Here is a 19,038-nt window from a genome sequence, read left to right as displayed (position 1 = left end):
AATTTAGAGTCTTCACAGAAAATTTTTTGTCAGTTTTGAGATGCATGGTCACATATATGACTGACAGCACCTTTACACACACCACTGAATTGTGTTGTGTTTCACTCAAGGACACATACCTCTCTATTTCAAACAAACAGAAAAACAGAAAAATTACAATAGTAATGCTCCCCAAATGTTCAAAAACTTTACTTTTTTTTCATCACATACGTATTAAACTTTTAATGATTATCAAAATCATTTTGACGATGGTGATCAATCATCACCATTACCATTGCTATTATTATCATTATGACTGTTAGCATTTTATCCATCTATTTCTTCTTTCATAAGTACTATTTCTATTGCTATGATAATTATCAGTATTACTATCACAATCATTTATCATCATCTTCATAAACATCCCAATTATATGTTACAATCATTCATGATATAAATTCAAAACAAACAACAAACACAAATTTTAATTCTCACCTCCTCTTTCCCTTTTGCTTTCCTTTTCCTTTTGATTTCTGCTTTGCCAGAGACTTCATCTTCTTGGCTTCATTAGCCCTGGAAGGGAGATGCAATACCAAATGCATTTAGGACTAGAACAGTGATGACTGCTCAACAAAACAGCAAAAGATTATGTCCTTCACAAATCACATAACTTCAAGAACAAGAAACAAGCAAGCAAACAGACACACATGAAAAAAAAACTAACAAAACAAAAAAAAATACAAAACTAGAAAAGCACTCTGAGAGTTCAGACCTCTGCCAAGCAGCTACTTTCCACCGATGATCTTGCTCTTCCATAGAGATCGGTGATTTCCACCCATACATATGCATGTTGAAAAACCACCCAATTTCCAAATATAGAAGCCTTTGTCACATCATAAACCTTGGCAGAAACTAGAGCACGCACTTTAGTGCACGTATGAAAACCTAAAAAATGGGCAGCTTGAATTTCCAAGTTCATTGGCCCTGCCTGCAAACATAATGAAAATCCTTCACAAAATCCATAAAAATTTCTGGATCACTAACAAGATTTAATCATCTGTTCCTTGTGTCATTCTCAACCTTTCCTGCGAATTTCATCCACATCCATGCACAACTTTTTAAGTTATTTTGCACACGGACAAACCAACAACCCAACACCGATGAAAACATAATCTCCTCCCTTGGCAGAGGTAATAAACATCACTATGACTCAGACTTTGAGGTTGATACTGTACTAGTGTCATGCCATAGTTGCTTACATTTTACATGGGTATGAATTTGAAGTATTCTCATGGTCGACATCAGGGTATTTAGCAATGGCTGGAGTGAAAGCAAACCCACAATCAGTGCAAAATTTGCATATTTTAGACAAAATCATCTACTTTTCCTCCACAATTGGCTTTGAAATTTCATGAAATTTGTGGTCCATCTTGACATTTCTGATTGCCACAAGAGATTTTATGGATAAATCATGTAAAAGAATGATTGATCGAGGATTTTGAACACTGACGCCATGTTGTCTGAATCACTACCTAGATTCATACACTGTATGCTTGTATACACAACATTCATGCCGACTCACACTCAAGCTCTGCACATGTACTGTACAGGTGAGCTGTATGTTTTCACTCCAGCTTTACAGGAAGTGGCATATACCTGACCATGAAAATAAACATTAGACGAGGAGTATCAAATATGTATTCACACACATACACCCATATCATACCACAAATACATATTGTGCATGTAAAAATATCATTCACATGATCAGGTTTCTATAGGATAGGATGTGTAATGCTTTCACACTAAATGCTTACTCAATGAGACCACAGCAAGACTATCAAGATCATTATTAACACCAAACAATCGACTTTAGTCAGAAACTTATCAAGGGACTATATGTTAGTGTGGCTGACGGCTATTTTAGACAAACGGCCATTTAGTCCAGTCAAAATATGAAATGACCCACAACTAATTGCAACAGAAACGATTCCACTTGCATTTGACCCGGAAGAGCTATTAAAATAACATATTAAAAGTTCCCTAAAATTCGAGTGGTGGATCAGTGTCTAATTTGCATAAAATCAAAATGGCCGCCATACAACCTGTTTATGCCTATATCTCAGGATATATAACCCACAGAAAGTAAATTCCGGTGTCTAATCCTAAGTTTTTTAGGTCAAGGAATACAGTTATGTTATGTATAGCAACTTTCAAGCATCCTTTTATATAGTTTTTGCATATATTTGCACATAATTACATGTAAAATGGCCGCCATATTGCCTGCGCAAGCCCGTATCTTCGTATATCATTAATGTAGTACACTCAGGAATAAGTTGCTATATATGTGGACATAAAACCCACAGAAAATAGATTCTGGTGTCTAAACCTATGTGGTTTTTTTTTAGGTCAGGGAATACAATTATGATATAAGCGGTAACTTTCAAACTTCCCTTTATACATTTTTTACATACATTTGCATTCAACTAAATGCAAAATGGCTGCCATAATGCCACTACAGGCTTATATTTCTATCTGTAAAGGTACCTAGTGATGGTGTCTGTGGTCTTAATTTTACTGCTGAGAATCACTGATGTAGAATACGTTCCACTCAGGAATACTTACCTATATTTCACTAAAAGTGTGCATATATTTATACATAAATCTATATTCAAATTACTATCGTGAATATAATTTCAGATATATACGAATACGAGCTGCAGAACGTTAATTGTACTTTAATGTCTACATCCAAGATTTCAAGGGAAAATTGTGTTGATACCATTCACAACCTTGATGATTATCCTACACCTAGTTTGTATATTCTTGCATTTATTAAAAGTATTGTATTACATTCTACTCACATTTTCTTGAGATAACGCCTCAAAACAGAAAACAACTGTAAATAGCATCGAATAGAGCATATCTTTATTTAACTGTAATCTCAACTTATCTTCCAAAGTGTGCTCAATAGGTACACAAATATCAAAGTCTAAAATTATGTAGTGGGAATCGTTAAAACATCATGATTGCATGATATTTAATGTATTATATTTTGTAATTTGCCCTCATGTTTACTGCTTATTACTTGTGTCTATGTGGCAATTCTGTATTTCTTCTTCTTCTTTTTTTTCTGCCAAAGGGGGGGGGGGGGCATGTCATCAAGTTCATGATTATCCATAAGCTACTCTACAAAAGTTTCATGAGATTGGACATATCTCATATAGCTTTCAAAGTGTGCGTACGGTACACAAAAATTGGTCTTAAATCATTCAGCAGCATCTTTTTTCTTACCTGCGATGATTTACATCCATGTTTAGTCGATACTTGTGTCCTTTGTTGCAAAACTTTTGGTAAAGGCATGTTTATCAATGAGCAACATATTACCGTGATAATTTGTATGGAAGTGGATTTTGTCATATTTTTGCGCAGATTCACCCAGTGACTTACTGAAAATGTAAAACATTGTGATTTACAGCCAGATACAAAGAAAAAGGAAAAAAAAGGAAATGCCTTGACATTTCTATTACTAGTACTCTGGATTCATCAGTCGATCAATACAAACAGCATCCTTCTCATTGGCTTCAAGCTCGTACAACACATGTAAATTCTTATAAGTCTTACTTTTACCATTTTTTCGTGTTGTATCTGCAGCTTTATTAAAAGAAATGTTTCCTATTGCATTGAGGCTTCGCACTAATAACATCTTCATCAACACACAGGTTTTTTTTTTCAGAAATGCGAGCAGCATGAAGGCTGAATTCAATTTTGCTGGCGAAAAAGCAGTCCTAAGTCAGATAAAAAACAAAATACACAACATCATTTTCTGTCCCTAACCCTTCAAAAAGGTCCCTTCCCTCTACCTCAGTAGCAGCTTTTCTTCAAGTTGAACAGTGGAAGGGAAATGACGTACAATCATTGGAATTGAGACGATTTGAGAAAGATGTTTAATCAAAAATATGGTCTGATCACTACAGACAAAGCTGCAGCTATTAAGGAACTCCTGAAGAAAGTCTGGTGCAACTGCAAGACAGGATGTTAGCAACTGGCAGTGTATAGTTGCAGGGCAAACAGATTTGATTGCTCACAACCCATACCAGTGTCAGATGCGGGCCATTATATAGCAGACATTTGTAATGTTGTATTTCTGAAATATGTGAGGAGTGAGATAATGCTGTTCTAATTGGTAATCCGCGTGTTGGTACTAGTACAGAAAAGATGACGAATTAGGGTGGTAATGCATTTCAGTCCAACAGTGCCATTAAGTCAGACCAAATTTTCGTCGAAAACATTCGTCTTTCTTCACAATTGTCATTGTCGATCCTGAGTAAGACGAAATTATCCGTCGAATATTTGGTCTGAATAAATGGCACTGTTGAACTGAAATGCATTACCACCCTACTTAGTCATCTTTTATACATAATATATATATATATATATATATATATATATATATATATATATATATATATATATATATATATATATATACATACATATATATTACGGGTACCATCTACCCTAACCCCCCCCCCCCCCCCCCCACCCCAGGCCACAGGATGCCCAAAGGCACCTAAAATCTTATCTAGGTGCGGACGCCTTGGGGCTGGGACCAAATCATGGGGGGCCACTTTTGATTTTTGATCCTCTTTTTGAAAACATATGGCCAAATTTTGAACAAACTTAGTACTGTAGGTGCATTTATCGCTAGTGTCATGAATATATGAACATCATGCCTCCCTGGGTCATGGAGGTCCCTAAAGGCTTCTAGATATGGCCCAAGAGGTTCCCAAAGTCTTCCAATTTCCTCTCTCCCAAGTAATAGTCTGTAAGAATGCATGGAAGGTGAACTTGAGATACTCGAGTGAGGGCTGGACCCCTGGGTCTTTTATTCAGAAAGTGAGTGAGTGACATCGTACCCTGATATGACAAGAACATTCTCTAAACAAATGTCCAAACTCATGAAACTTTTGTAGAGTAGCTTACGGATATAAGCTACTCTGAATTTGAATAGATTTATGTATAGATATATGCAAATTTTTAGTGAAATATAGGTAATTATTCCTCATTGCAACGTATTCTACAACAGTGATTTTCAGCAGTAACATTAAGACCATAGACACCATCACTAGGTACCTTTTACAGATAGAGATAGTATAAGCCTGTAGAGGCATTATGGCAGCCATTTTGCATTTATTGAATGCAAATATATGCAAAAAAAGTATAGAGAGAAGCTTAAAAGTTACTGCACATATCATAATTGTATTCCCTGGCCGAAAAAAACCATAGGTTTAGACACCAGAATATTTTTTCTGCGGGTTTTGTGTCCAGATATAGAGCGACATATTCCTGAGTGCACTACATTAATGGTATACGAAGATACGGGCTTGCACAGGCAATATGGCGGCCATTTTGCATGTAATTATATGTAAATATATATATGCAAAAACTATGTAAAGGGATGCTTGAAAGTTGCTACAGATAGCATGATTGTATTCCTTGACCTAAAAAACATAGGTTTAGACACCGGAACTTACTTTCTGTGGGTTACATATCCCGAGATATAGGCATAAACAGGTTGTATGGCGGCCATTTTGAATTTATGCAAATTAGACACTGATCCACCACTCGAATTTTAGGGAACTTTTAATATGTTATTTTAATAGCTCTTCCGGGTCAAATGCAAGTGGAATCGTTTCTGTTGCAATTAGTTGTGGGTTAACCCACTTTTTGTCATATTTTGACTGTACTAATTGAGTGTGATGACTACAGCTTGGTTCAATGCAGTGCAGGGGAGATAATTGTGGATGTTGATATTCAGTGTTGTCTTCCAAACAGGAACCCGAAACAACAACAACTGTCTTGGTTTTTCTCTGCATGTCAGAACTAGACTCCCAAGAAAGCAGCTCTTATTCATATCAATGCTATCAAGGATGTAGGACTGACACACGAAAATATGAAGCACGGAAACTAAGATTAAGTATCCTTTTTCAGCAAAAATTCACGGAAATGCTACCCAATTCCATTAATGAAATGCCCAAGATAGCTTAAGCTGCAAGTTACTAATAAAGCTTTGAGGACCTTTTTTCTCTCTCTCTACAATCTTTTTTTAAAAAAAAATCTAGATCATTAGGCATTACAAATAGACATTATATAGATATCACATACTATATTTGGTGTGCAAAAACTATACCCTTCAACAGAAAAAAAAAGAGAAATAAAGGAGACTCATCGTGTAAATGGCATTGTCTGAGATTAACTGCGTTCAGTACAATGTACTTCATTTTGGAGGTCTTAATCTCTTATTTAAGCCGATAGATGGTCCAATAATATGAAATGTTTTTTTAATTTGTTTTTTTTTTTATTAATGGCATAGGAGATAAAAGCCCACGCCTTTGGGTATGAAACAAACAAGACTGGACATGTATACTTAATGAGTAATACAGCATGAAGGATAAAATCCTTCATATAAAATGTCATCAACAACTCATCTAACTTGCCCATGGACTATTAATAGCCAATGTCATGTTTTCCGGAAAACGTGACACTTTGCAATCCATAAATCCATTACTTTGTTTCGCATTCTTGTTACGTTTGTACGGTTTTCCCTGTTTGCGTTTACTTGATCATGGGGTGTTTTTTTTTTTTAACTTTCATTATCTTGATTACTATTTGAATGGTAAAACAATAGACATCATCCCGTGGCATGAAAGCATAAGTGACCCGCCACAACAAAAGGACCCGAAAGTCGCTGACGGCTGAGCCGAGAAAATTGAGTTTGAAGTCACATCATTAAAATCGGTCAAAACCATCAAATTTCTGTATTGGGCATTATTTTGTAGTCTAATGTATCATATATCATCTGCCAAAATTTCGAAGCTAAATGATCAAAGGAAAGGCAAGAAATTAGCATTTTTCCGGGCCATGATTTTCTGACTTTCAACGGAACAGAAACATGTCCAAAGATTTGGATTTAGTGCCAAGATAGACTCTGCCCCTAGCAACGAGGAAGTGATCTTGTTGGTCAGTGCACGGCACCCTGGTTACTGATTGGTCGTGCGTAGACCACTGGCGCTATGCTTGAATGAACATCGCCGAGGTTGCTATGAGCAGACCTTCTATTGTCACAAGGTGAAATCTGTCTTACCTCCCCTTGATCCCCTTGATTGCGCTGGAAAGAAACCTTTGAAGATGGTTTTCTCGAAACGCTGATTTCTTAGACCACTCCACATGGTCTCATAAAATCATCAATATCTCCACAACCGAGTACTTTTATGAGTCGTGTTATATATCAAATTAAAGCAGAAGAGTAAGAAAATAATGTCATGTCATTTTCAGAAAATCGTCATCCCAAGACTTTCGGATCTTTTTGTAGTATGGGGGGTCATAATATGGACAAAGCACCTGAACGAGTGGAAATGCAAGTGTCACATCAACAGCTTTTCCGATTCTTGGCACTTACTTGCTTCGGAACTGCTTGATGGAAGACCTGCTGGTGTTTGTCAGCTCCTTCTCGAAGGAGGAGCCCGCCCTCTGTTGAGACTTCTGCTTCTTCTGCTTCTTGCTGGGCGGAGGACCTATGTGTGGAATGGAGAGTGATGGCATATTACTGACCTGCAGTTGTCTGCAGAGACAAACTTTTCTCTGCAGATTGTTAACTATTAGCTCACATTTTTTAAATGACAACTCAGAGAGTGCAGGAGTAACTATTAATACTCCCGATAAAAAGATTTTCAAATAAAATTTAATAATCACAAAATTTCCTCTACTTTTGTTCCAAGCTTTGGGTCTCGTCTTTGCCATGGCTTTTTAAGGCTGAGAATCTACAAATTCAGAGTTATATATAAATTCATACAAAAATCTTAGGAAAAGGTTGCTTAAGGTTTGAGATCCATGAGTTGTCTCGCGCTTCATCCTCACCTCCCCTCTCCAGCGGGGCATCGCTGCTGAAAGCGGTAATCCGTTTCGGCTTCCTGCTCCTCTTGGCAGCTCGTATCGCAAACTGCTGGGCCTTCATTAGGTCGTAATTCACTCTGTCCTCAGCCTGGGTTTGCGGCGAACCCCAAACAAACAAAACACACATCTGTCAAAATCACAACTAGGAAGCATTCAAAACATGTGTCTTGTAATAAGTAATATTCATGAATGGCGGGCATAGAACTCTAAATATTCACAAACAAATCTGAGCAGGAACAACACTCATGTCTGAAATTTATCCTTTTAACGATAATAAAAAGTTTTGGTACCTCAAAAGTGTCCTTAAATTTCCTTGTCTTAGTTTGTGTTTCAGGTTAAAGTACCTTTCATATAACTAACACTGTGAGACTTACTCGCCCCAAAGTGTTCTCATGTCTTAGTAATCATGCAATTAACTGCGACCAGCAGTCCCATACGCATAGCGTAATCGGGCTTCGCATTGTAGCATTCAGGATCATGACAGATTTAGTATCGCAGGGTAAATGTCAACTTAAAATCCCATAAATTCTTCAATTTGAAGACTTACCAATTAAGTTGAAGTATTGAAAACAGGCTTCGGGCAACGTTTGGTTCTGCCTATAGTCCCTTTCTGTTCGAATTGATGACTGAATGTGACTCGGTCGACAGGACCTTAGGAGAGCTACATACAGTACACTGAATACTACAGCCAGTGCATGCAAACACATCACATGCACACAAATTTCAAATCCATGAACGGATAAGATGTTTGTGTGCGCATGCGCTGGCCGTGGTATCCAGTGTATGTACTAGTAGCTCTCCCAATGTCCTCTCGACCGAGTCACATTCAGTCATCAATTCGAACACAAAGGGGCTATTGGCAGAACCAAACGTTATTCGAATCCTGTTTTCAATACTTCAACTTAATTAATAAGTCTTCAAATCGAAGAAATTTTTGGATTTTAAGTTGACATTTACCCGCGATACTAATTCTGTCATGATCCTGAATGCTTCAATGCGAAGCCCCATTACGCTATGCGTATGGGGCTGCTGGTCGCAGTTAGCTATGCGTACAATGGGCTGCACGCTGCTGGTCGCAGTCAGTGGTTTCGTACAATATTTATCGACGCTGTACAGCGTTGGCTCTGGTACGAAACCATTATTGCATGATTACTAAGACATGAGAGCACTTTGGGGCGAGTAATTCTCACAGACAACGTACTTTAACCTGAAACACAAACCAAGACAAGGAAATTCAGGGAAGCTTTTGAGGTACCAAAACTTTTTATTATCTTTAAGTATTTGCATGTGCTTTAGTTTGTTTTGTCCTTCAATCTTTGCTCATGATTTGGTAATTCTTGCTGTTTTTGCCCCTTTGGCCTCCCATACACTCTTGGGAATCCCAAAGTAATCCTCTCAAGCCGTTCACAAAGTACAAATTGGTAAATATAAGGTTTATGGACGTACCTAGATCAATTTAAAACTAAAATATTTCAGAGGTCAATTTGATTTGATGTGCAAGAGTAAGAATTGCCTTCTACTCCCAATACCTGCAAATACCTAAATGAACAATTAAATGAGGTTTTTCAGGGGAGGCTGCAAACAGGGCTACGATAGAAGGCACATGTTCCCATTTGCATCAGATGGCATATTGACATCAGACATGCATTCACTGCATGCGTTCAATCTGCTGGTACTGTTATGACTTTGCCTTATCGTGTGTACCGCCTTATTGCCTTGTGCCGCAAACTGGAGCACCCCCTGCAGCAAAATCAGACACACTGCCGCAAACCGGCACACCCTGCCGCAAACCGGCACACCCTGCCGCAAAGAAGGACATGCCAGCCAAACACCAAGTGGTCACTCTTAATCATGCAAATCACTAATGAGCTTTATGGGCGTCTCTGCGAGTTGAGTAAAGTTGTGTTTGTCGAAATCGTACCATCAGTGGTCGTACCATTTCTTCTGACTCTTCAACAGAGGCCAGCGATTTTCTAAGGTCACAAAAGCCTATGTAATGTGTTTTATGCCACAAACAGGGATAATTGGTCTTGTGTAAGAATACAAAAATATACTACTGAATATAACATGTGATATACAGCCAAGAGACAGACAAACAATTATTTCCTTGAATCAGTTTTCCTTTCTAGTCACATAAAATATGAGACGGTTTGTGTCTAACGGCTGCCATTCCTAACTACTTGGAGACCTGCTTATTTGATCCAAAACTTGGGGCACACAATGACGCACAAACCAGTCACTATCAAGACTGCTATTGATTTTGATATATTGAGAGCTTTCATGCAATAATAAAAGGCATCAGTTGCAAAATGGTTCTGCAGAAGCCATACAGAACCTACAACTTGAGGACATTGTTCAATTCTTCAACCACATGTCATCTTTTGATTAATGTGGCATACAGGAGCTCTTCAATGAGACACCTGCACAGCTTTGCTGTATTAAGATTCAAACACTAGAATTTTTGCTATTTTAAAATCCAAACACCAGAACTTTGCTATTTCAAGATTCAAACACTAGAACTTTGCTATTTTAAGATTCAAACACTATAACTCACACTCAAGGCTTTCTTCTTCTCCTTCTTTTTCTTCTTGGGGTCCTTGATAGGTTGGGTTGGGGCTTCCAGTCGGAGAGATGCTGGGCAAATGAGAAAAACACACAAATTTCTATGAAACCTAGGCATATACTAAATATATGAATCAAGAACTTTAAGTTGATCAGAACAACTACAACACCAACAAAAAATGATCAGTAAATGCAGCTAGTAAGTGACAGACCAGGTCATTTTAGAAATTTATGTCGGTCAGACTGTGATGAAAAGAAAAATGACAAACACTACAGGCCATTTTGCCACACCTCACATGTCTCGGTGCTTTCCATTGCTTTAATAATGATAATAATAATAATTAATATCATCATCATCATAATCATAGTCATAATTATGATAATAAATTACATTTGTATACAATGTTTCTAGGTGGAGGAAGAAAAGAAAGGAAGGGAAAAATAATATTAGAATACCTACATGTTAAAAATATTGAATTACGCTGAAGTAAAGAAGAAAATAGTATGCATCAGTACGCCCTATGCATCAGTAAATCACCAGGTGTAATAATAAAACCTACAATCAAGGCATTAACTGTGGGGGGCTAGGGGTAAGTAATGATGGGAAAAAAAAAGGATTTTCACAAGTGACTTTAAATGATTCTAATGATGGGGCTTCTCGTGCACGAATGGGGAGATCATTTCATAACTTTGGTGCAATAACTGTGAATGAGCTTTACAGAAACAGTGTGATTTTTAAGCTAGCAGCACCCTTTTGTGAAATGCTGCCCTCACGCAAGGCAGATGGTACTAAACGTTGGAAGCCATAGAAGTAACCACCCACACAGATCAATGGCTTCACTCCCTCCCCCTCCCCCCATCATGTATCATTGTCTTTTTGAGGGAAGCCATACATGGGCATGTTTTCAAAGTCAATGGACAACAGCAAAAATAGTCAAATTATAATGAGAAGGAACCAAAGATAGCTAATTTACTGCCCGATTCCTCAAACTCACTATTAGTGAGTTTGAGGAAACAGGCAGTAAACAAGCATCATTATCATTTACTGATGACGCACAAACAGGAAAGCAACCTATCAAACTTTATCTGTAGTCACTCTTCACACACAGGTAACTGCATGAAGACCTTTTAGTTTTTGGTTTTCATTGTTTGTTTGTCTCTTTTTTTTTTTTAGTCTTGCATGAACACTTGTAGATGGCTAAGAATTGCATGTCTGTTCTATCAAGAAAGGGACGGACATGGAAGAGGGAAGTAAAGTACAGGCCAGAATGTGGATTCACCAAAATCAAGTTTCTGTGAGCAGACAATGGCTTCCCACCCTGACACAAGGATGCACATCAGCTCTAAGATTCTGAGTACAAACACCCACGAAGCCTCATCTGCCCAGAAATGCTTGTGACTACAAAGAAATGATCATTCACGCTCACGTTGTGCCACTTGGGACCCACATGCCAATCCAGGCATACATCTCCCACTCACGTCTGTAGAGCCACGTGCTGTTAACTCATAATATGATATGTTTACTTTTCGACCAGAAAGTCACTCTGGATATTGTTGATCTCTCTCTCAATCATCATCATCATCATCATCATCATCATCATCATCATCATCATCATCATCATCATCATCATTATTATTATTATTATTATTATTATCATTATTATTATTATCATCATCATTTTGGTTGTGGGAGCATTAAAGGACAAGTTCACCTTCATAAACATAAGGATTGAGAAAATGCAACAATATTACTAGAACACATCAGTGAAAGTTTGAGGAAAATTGGACAATCGATGCAAAAGTTATGAATTTTTTACATTTTTGTGTTGGAACCGCTGGATGAGGAGACTACTACAGCTTGTGAGTCATATGCGTACAACAGTATAAAGAAAATATAAAAGAAAATTCGACATATTTTCACTTTTTTCGCAAAATAAAAGAGCAATTGACTCGCCTCTTTCTCGAGGCAGGGGGAATAATATTACCCATAACATTTATCGGTAACGAGTCAGGGGAATGTGTACTTTTTTCAAAAGATGGAATTTTGTGAAATTCTCTTTATATTTTCCTTATATTGTTGTACGCATGTGACATCTAAGTTATTCATACACTGCAGTAGTCTTCTCATCCAGCGAGTACTGCACAAAAACTTCAAAAATTCATAACTTTTGAACGGATTGTCTGATTTTCCTCAAACTTTCACTGCTGTGTTCTACTAATATTGCTACATTCTCTCAATCCTTATGTTTATGAAGGTGAACTTGTCCTTTAAACTTGTAGTGCAATCATGAGACATTATGTTTGTTTGTGCAATCTTATGAGCTCTTGTTTGTGAAGACATACACATTAATAGTAACACAGTTGTGATGAGTATTGACGTGAAGTGGCATGAAACCTGTATTTTGTCTTGATGGGGCTTTCACGCAGAAAAAATTCAACCTACTGCAGCAGGGGTTACCCGGCTAGACACTAGATGTAGGGGAGGGCAACCCTTGACTTCCTGTCGTGTCTCATTGCTCAAACTTTACACCTCGACTAGAGCCACGTTCAAAACTAATGTTTAAAGAATATCCCAATAAGAAATAGTATTCACAACAAACAAAAATAATTTCTTAAACATTTGTTGTAACATTTTTTGAATCAAATCTCGAACTTTATCCTAAATCACCTCCTCACAGAAAGACAATGGACTGAGGCCATGATTGGGCAGACATTGGTCATTTAGGCGGCTGTATATAACTAAAGCTGCATTAAGTTGACATTTGGACAAGATACAACTGTACTATAGATTCTTATTTGCATACATGTATAAATCGCTGACTGCTTCTCCATAACATAATTCTGCATGTGTCGCATTGACTCGTTCTTCTTCGATCTGTTTATTGAAAACAAGTCCCATCTGAATCTGCGGTCCTCCTAAATCATAGATGGCTTCCTTGATTTGTGAAGTCATACCCAACTCCTGTGTTCACTCCACTTTGTTTATGCAATTCGTCAGCATTCAAGTGAATGCTTTCTACTTGGATGTCAACTTGAGCAATGGACATGTTCATCAATAATACTTAAGGATGAGAAACAGGTTCTCACTCACCCGACTGGATAAAATAACGGAAAAAATCCTTAGCTCAAAAACAAAATGTGCAGTGATACGCACTGCAGCACACTACACAGCACCAATCCACACTTCCCATACCACTCCACACTGCATCACAAAACTCCACACCACTGCACACCCCACCATTTCACACTACTTCACACCACTCTACGACACAACACCACAACACTCCACACCACACCACTCAACACCACCACACCACTCCACACCACTCAGCACCACCACCACACCACACCATACCACTCCACACCACACCACTACAGCATATCACACCACACCATACCACTCCACACCACACCATACCACTACATACCACACCACACAACTCCACTCCACATCACACCACACCACTCCACATCACACCACACCACTCCAAACCACACCACTCCACACCACTCCGCATCACACCCCTCCACATCACACCACACCACACCATGCCATACTACTCCACAGCACTCCACTAAACACCACACTAATCCACACCACACCACCACACCACCACTCCACTCTACACCACACCATACCACACCACACCACTCAAAACCACACCACTCAAAACCACACCACACCATGCCATACTACTCCACAGCACTCCACTCAACACCACACCAATCCACACCACACCACACCATTCCACACCACCACTCCACTCTACACCACACCATACCATTCCACACCACCACTCCAATTTACACCATGCCACTCCACACCACACCATTCCACACCACCACTCCACACTATACCACACCTCACCACACAAACACCATACCACACCACTCCACGACACATCACCACTCCAATTTACACCACGCCACTCTACACCACACCATTCCACACCACCACTCCACACTATACCACACCTCACCACACAACACCACACCATACCACACCATACCACACCACTCCACAACACATCACCACTCCACACCATACTATACCACACTACTTCGCACCACACCACACCACACCACACCACACCACACCACACCACACCACACCACACCACACCACACCACACGACTCTACACTGCTCCACACCTTTCTCCTGCATGCGCTCCCGATGGGTCTGGAACCAACTCCTCTTGGGCCGGCTGAAGATCTCCTCACGGTGGTTCAACATGGCCGATGCCTTGTGTAGCTGCATCTCAGTGCTCTGCAGCTCCTTCTCTTCACTTTCCATCCTCAGGATCTCCCCAATGTCCTCCTCCAGGGATGCGATCTTGTCACGATACTTGGCTACCACATCTTGGGAAAAATATCAGTTTTAATATGCATATGCATAAATTTAGATAATACATCAAATTGATAAGCACAAGAAATACCAATTCACCAAAGAATGATTACTACATACACAAAAATATGTCAAAAGACACATTTAAAGGAATACACTGCTCATGAGTATAAATCATGAGTATTTTCATCTCAAAAACTCCTACCAACTCCACAAAAGCACAACATTTTTACCTTTTTTTGTGTCTTTTTTTTTTTGCCAGGCTAATGCAAGCTGTGTGCTGATTAACACCCCCAAGTGGCAGTGAACATTCATAATCCTACATAAAAAACTGCACAGCAACTTCCCAAGTTCAAGTATCATTTGTGACCGTGCACCTCAAAACAAACATAAAGTCGCACACACTGATTTTGCGTGAGGACTGAAAATAAGTCAAATGGGTCAACCTAGCCGAACTTGACTTTTTCATATTTTCTGAAAGAACGGGTCTTCTTTTACATTATGCTAAAATTTGGTATCAAAAAACGGGCAGGAAAGTGTGTTTTTTAGCAGTTTATCTCGAACATTTTTGGTAGAATAATGTGATTAGGTGTGTTTTTAGAATCCCTTTTTCATTTCTGAAAAACCTTGTCCTCACTCTTCACTTTCAACTCCAATAACTTTTGAAAGGATAGTGCTACTGCTTTGAAAATTGGCATTACTTATGGACAGAATGTGTTAATGAGGCATGCTTAATTTCAGTTTAATCTGATAATCCCTTCATTGTTGTTACTCTGGTGGTTTACTTCCTGTTTTTTGTCCCATTCATCGCACAGCCAGCACGGTTTGGTAAAGATTAAGCGCTTGAATAGACCCTGTACTTCAGAGCCTCTTTTCGCAGTTCACACTTTTCCTGAGTTTGTGCTTTCTTTCCAATATTTAGATAGGTTACAAACTGTAGGAGAGTCCATTTGATTTGAGTTATACATCATTTTAAAGCTTAAAGTCTGCTCTTTCAGAATATGGTCTTAACTAAAAATTCATGTCTGGCGACTTTTTGTTTGTTTTGAGGTGCAGGGTCACATTTAATGAAAAGAGGACAACCAGAGCAATAGAATGGTGGGAGAACCAACAAAGTCAAACATAAAAACGTGTAAATTAAATCTGTTTGATTGGACTTTTTTGTGAAAATCACGGAGAAAACACTTTCGTGACTCGTCCGAATCATTTTTTCAGCTGAGCTGTGGAATTTTCATGCTTTCATAACATATTGATATTGGTCGCAGTCACATAACGCAAATTATTATATCAAACTGAGGTGATGATTTCATAGACTCAAAACAACATCAGCTAATGTAGAATTTTATTATGTTTATCAAACACAACAGCGAGCATGGTGTGAAATTGTATTCACAAATATTGTTAATTTCATTAAAAGAAAATAACATTGTTCAAATTTCCCTCTCCCCTTCCCTATCCCCAGTCCATATAAATGACATACAAGCAGTATTGAACTATTCCTTCTGTTAACCTAAAACTTTTTAATATGTTTCTATTCTTGACGTCATATACGCATATTTCATCTCATATCTCACTTCGATAGCAGTGGCTGGGGTCTTACCTTGGGGCACCACCCTGCTCTTCACTGGATTCCGCGCACTCTTCACCAACTCCTTCAGTATCTTCCTCTCCTTTTCTCCCGCGAGACTCACGGATCTGTGCCACGATAAAACAGGATGACAAAACCAACACAGTAAGAGATGACCCAGTAGTATCCACGCCAAATCCGAAAGGGGAGTCATGAATTTTTAAAAAGATGGCAAGTGCCGTTGTCAGATAAAATTGTCTGGATACCAAGAGTAAAGAAGAAAGAGGGTCATTACCTCAACAATCTCTACCCCTTGTTCTCTTTACATTCTGAACGTGATGAAGCTTGCCTCATTTTCACTCCTATCGACCCCCCTCCCCCAACTCAAACTGACCAGAATTAGAATGAACTAATGGAAACTTTCTTCTTAGCCTCGAGCACACAGACAGACAGACAGACAGACACACACACACACACAAACATATGCACACACAAATACAACAACAAATAGTTTTTCACTGTTACCAACGAATACAGATGATGTAAGTATGTTGATAAGTGCTGCCTGGGGGGCATCAGTTTTACTTCCACTCCAAAAAAATTCCTGTGACAATGACTGCGATAATAATCTTGTTTACACCCAAGATGGGAAAGACCATATCAGCACTCATGAATAATCAAGCTGGTCGGGCAAATTCAACGTCGTTATTTCATAATATTTTCTCCCTTGTGCATAATCATTCAACAAAGCAAACGCAAGAAAGAGAGAGAAAGAAGTGGCACAACAATGCATTTCATGAGATCACAGTGGCAAAAAGAGACAGAATATTCAAGTCACAAGTCCGTAGCTCACCTGCCGCTTCGACCAGCTCGGGCAGTTCTACCAACACGGTGGACGTAGTGCTTGACCGAGTTGGGCATGGTGAAATTGATGACCTTGTGAACACATAATCAACAGACAATTTATGCAACATTCATCTAAAACAGGTCATCTCTTGATAACAGTGAAGAGGTTGTGTTACATATGTCATGCACACATAAACTGGCTTAATCAGGCACACAATAATGTATTTACTACAGTTTTGAATAAAGAGTACATAAATCACAATATTTTGTCTATGGACTTGTTTACAAGGGTAATTCAAACAGTAGTATCAGTATGATGTAACCTGTAAATCAGACATTCGAAATAATCAATAATTACATTCAGTTAAACATCATGCAATTCCATACAATTCAATTCCTGCTTCTTATCCTCACGATGGCATCACTAGGCCTAAAATTTACTGTACACAGGGAAAAAAAATAGAGTCAAAAACTAATATGTAGCAACCTGCATGTCATAATGTCCTTTCACACATGAAGTTCACTGTGCGACACTGCCTAAGATTAAAAAAAGTTAAGAGCGGTATGCATACTGTCTTCACTCCTTCGATATCCAGACCCCTAGCTGCCAGATCGGTTGCGACCAACACATCAACTTCTTCTTCCTTGAACAGACGCAACATTTCCATTCGCTGTAGGAGACAAAAAAAACAAACAAACAAATAGTAGGAAAGCAGCAAATCAATTGTGGAATTGGCGCTGATACAACACCCATTCTGTTTAAAGAGAAAGAGCACACTGTACAACCCCATTTGGCCTTTTTTTTTAAAGAAATTTTTTACAAACTTTTACCACACTCTCAGCGACAATTTGGTGGATTCCAAACTTACATGTGTACCAACAGCAGGTCAAAATGGGCAACACTATTCTGTGCATTAGAGCATACATAACACTTTCTTGCACATCTGGCCCTAGTACACACAACTGTATTAGTTAACCTTTGGAGCTTTGCAGATTGCATGACAAAGTTCACAATGACCAAAATTTTACATTAAAAAGGGCACACATGCATTTATAAAAGTGTAGCATTATTTGAAATTTTCATTCAATGATGAGATGAAATGCTATGGTGACTGGTATATGCCTCTGCTATATTATATTACTCTCCCAATTGATCTGCAGCACATCTTGCCAATGTATTAAAGACGATTCCAATGACTCGCAGCAAATAACCGCTACCTTATGATATGTAAATATACCAGTGACTAATTGGTGGATTCTTTGCTACTTTGCAGTAGACACATTAATCATGCTACTGTGTAGACCTGATTCAGGTAATCCTAATAATGAGGCAGGAAATTAGCTTCTCCAAGACTTTTATTGTGGGTGCATACAGACGGGTATGTCTAAATCCATTTAAATGGCAATTAAGTGACCTGTATGTCTACCAATCTCCTATATGACTGTCCTGGTCCTTTTGTCTTGCAATAATGGAAGAATCATTATGCCCTGGATTTCCTTGACTCTTCTCTTTATTACCAATCCCTCTATTAGCAGCAGGCAGCAGAAGCAACTAGAAATGTCACTATGGCAACTGGAATATATGCTATTGCCATATTACATTTATTTTCCCAATAGATCTACAGCACATTTTGCCAATGTAAGACAATTCCAAATAATGGCAAATAACCTCTAACTGATGATATAGATACACTAATTTTCACGACAATGATATATACACTAATTTTCATGGCAATGATATAGATACACTAATTTTCATGACAATACTTTGAGACAATTTGA

At 38.5% G+C, this 19,038-nt stretch overlaps 1 protein-coding gene across 1 annotated transcript in view; it reads right to left on the bottom strand.

Moving 5' to 3' along the window:
- Nucleotides 1–470: 470 nt before the first annotated feature.
- Nucleotides 471–19,038, bottom strand: part of LOC139728402 (probable ATP-dependent RNA helicase DDX27) — a 67,293-nt gene continuing 48,725 nt past the window's right edge. The window contains exons 11-18 of the mRNA XM_071639341.1: nucleotides 17,829–17,927; nucleotides 17,264–17,346; nucleotides 16,444–16,538; nucleotides 14,651–14,857; nucleotides 10,490–10,569; nucleotides 7,900–8,023; nucleotides 7,442–7,556; nucleotides 471–552 (exon numbers count right to left, since the gene is read on the bottom strand). Of these exons, the coding sequence (XP_071495442.1) occupies nucleotides 471–552; nucleotides 7,442–7,556; nucleotides 7,900–8,023; nucleotides 10,490–10,569; nucleotides 14,651–14,857; nucleotides 16,444–16,538; nucleotides 17,264–17,346; nucleotides 17,829–17,927 (885 nt within the window). The remainder of the gene's footprint in view (nucleotides 553–7,441; nucleotides 7,557–7,899; nucleotides 8,024–10,489; nucleotides 10,570–14,650; nucleotides 14,858–16,443; nucleotides 16,539–17,263; nucleotides 17,347–17,828; nucleotides 17,928–19,038) is intronic.

This window comes from Diadema antillarum, unplaced genomic scaffold, assembly GCF_040938485.1.
Source record: "Diadema antillarum isolate AM-2024a unplaced genomic scaffold, OU_Dant_1.0 seq00000177_RagTag, whole genome shotgun sequence".
Lineage (NCBI taxonomy): Eukaryota > Metazoa > Echinodermata > Echinoidea > Diadematoida > Diadematidae > Diadema > Diadema antillarum.
The sequence above is the reverse complement of the archived record's forward strand: the minus strand, read 5'-3'. Positions and strand labels throughout refer to the sequence as shown.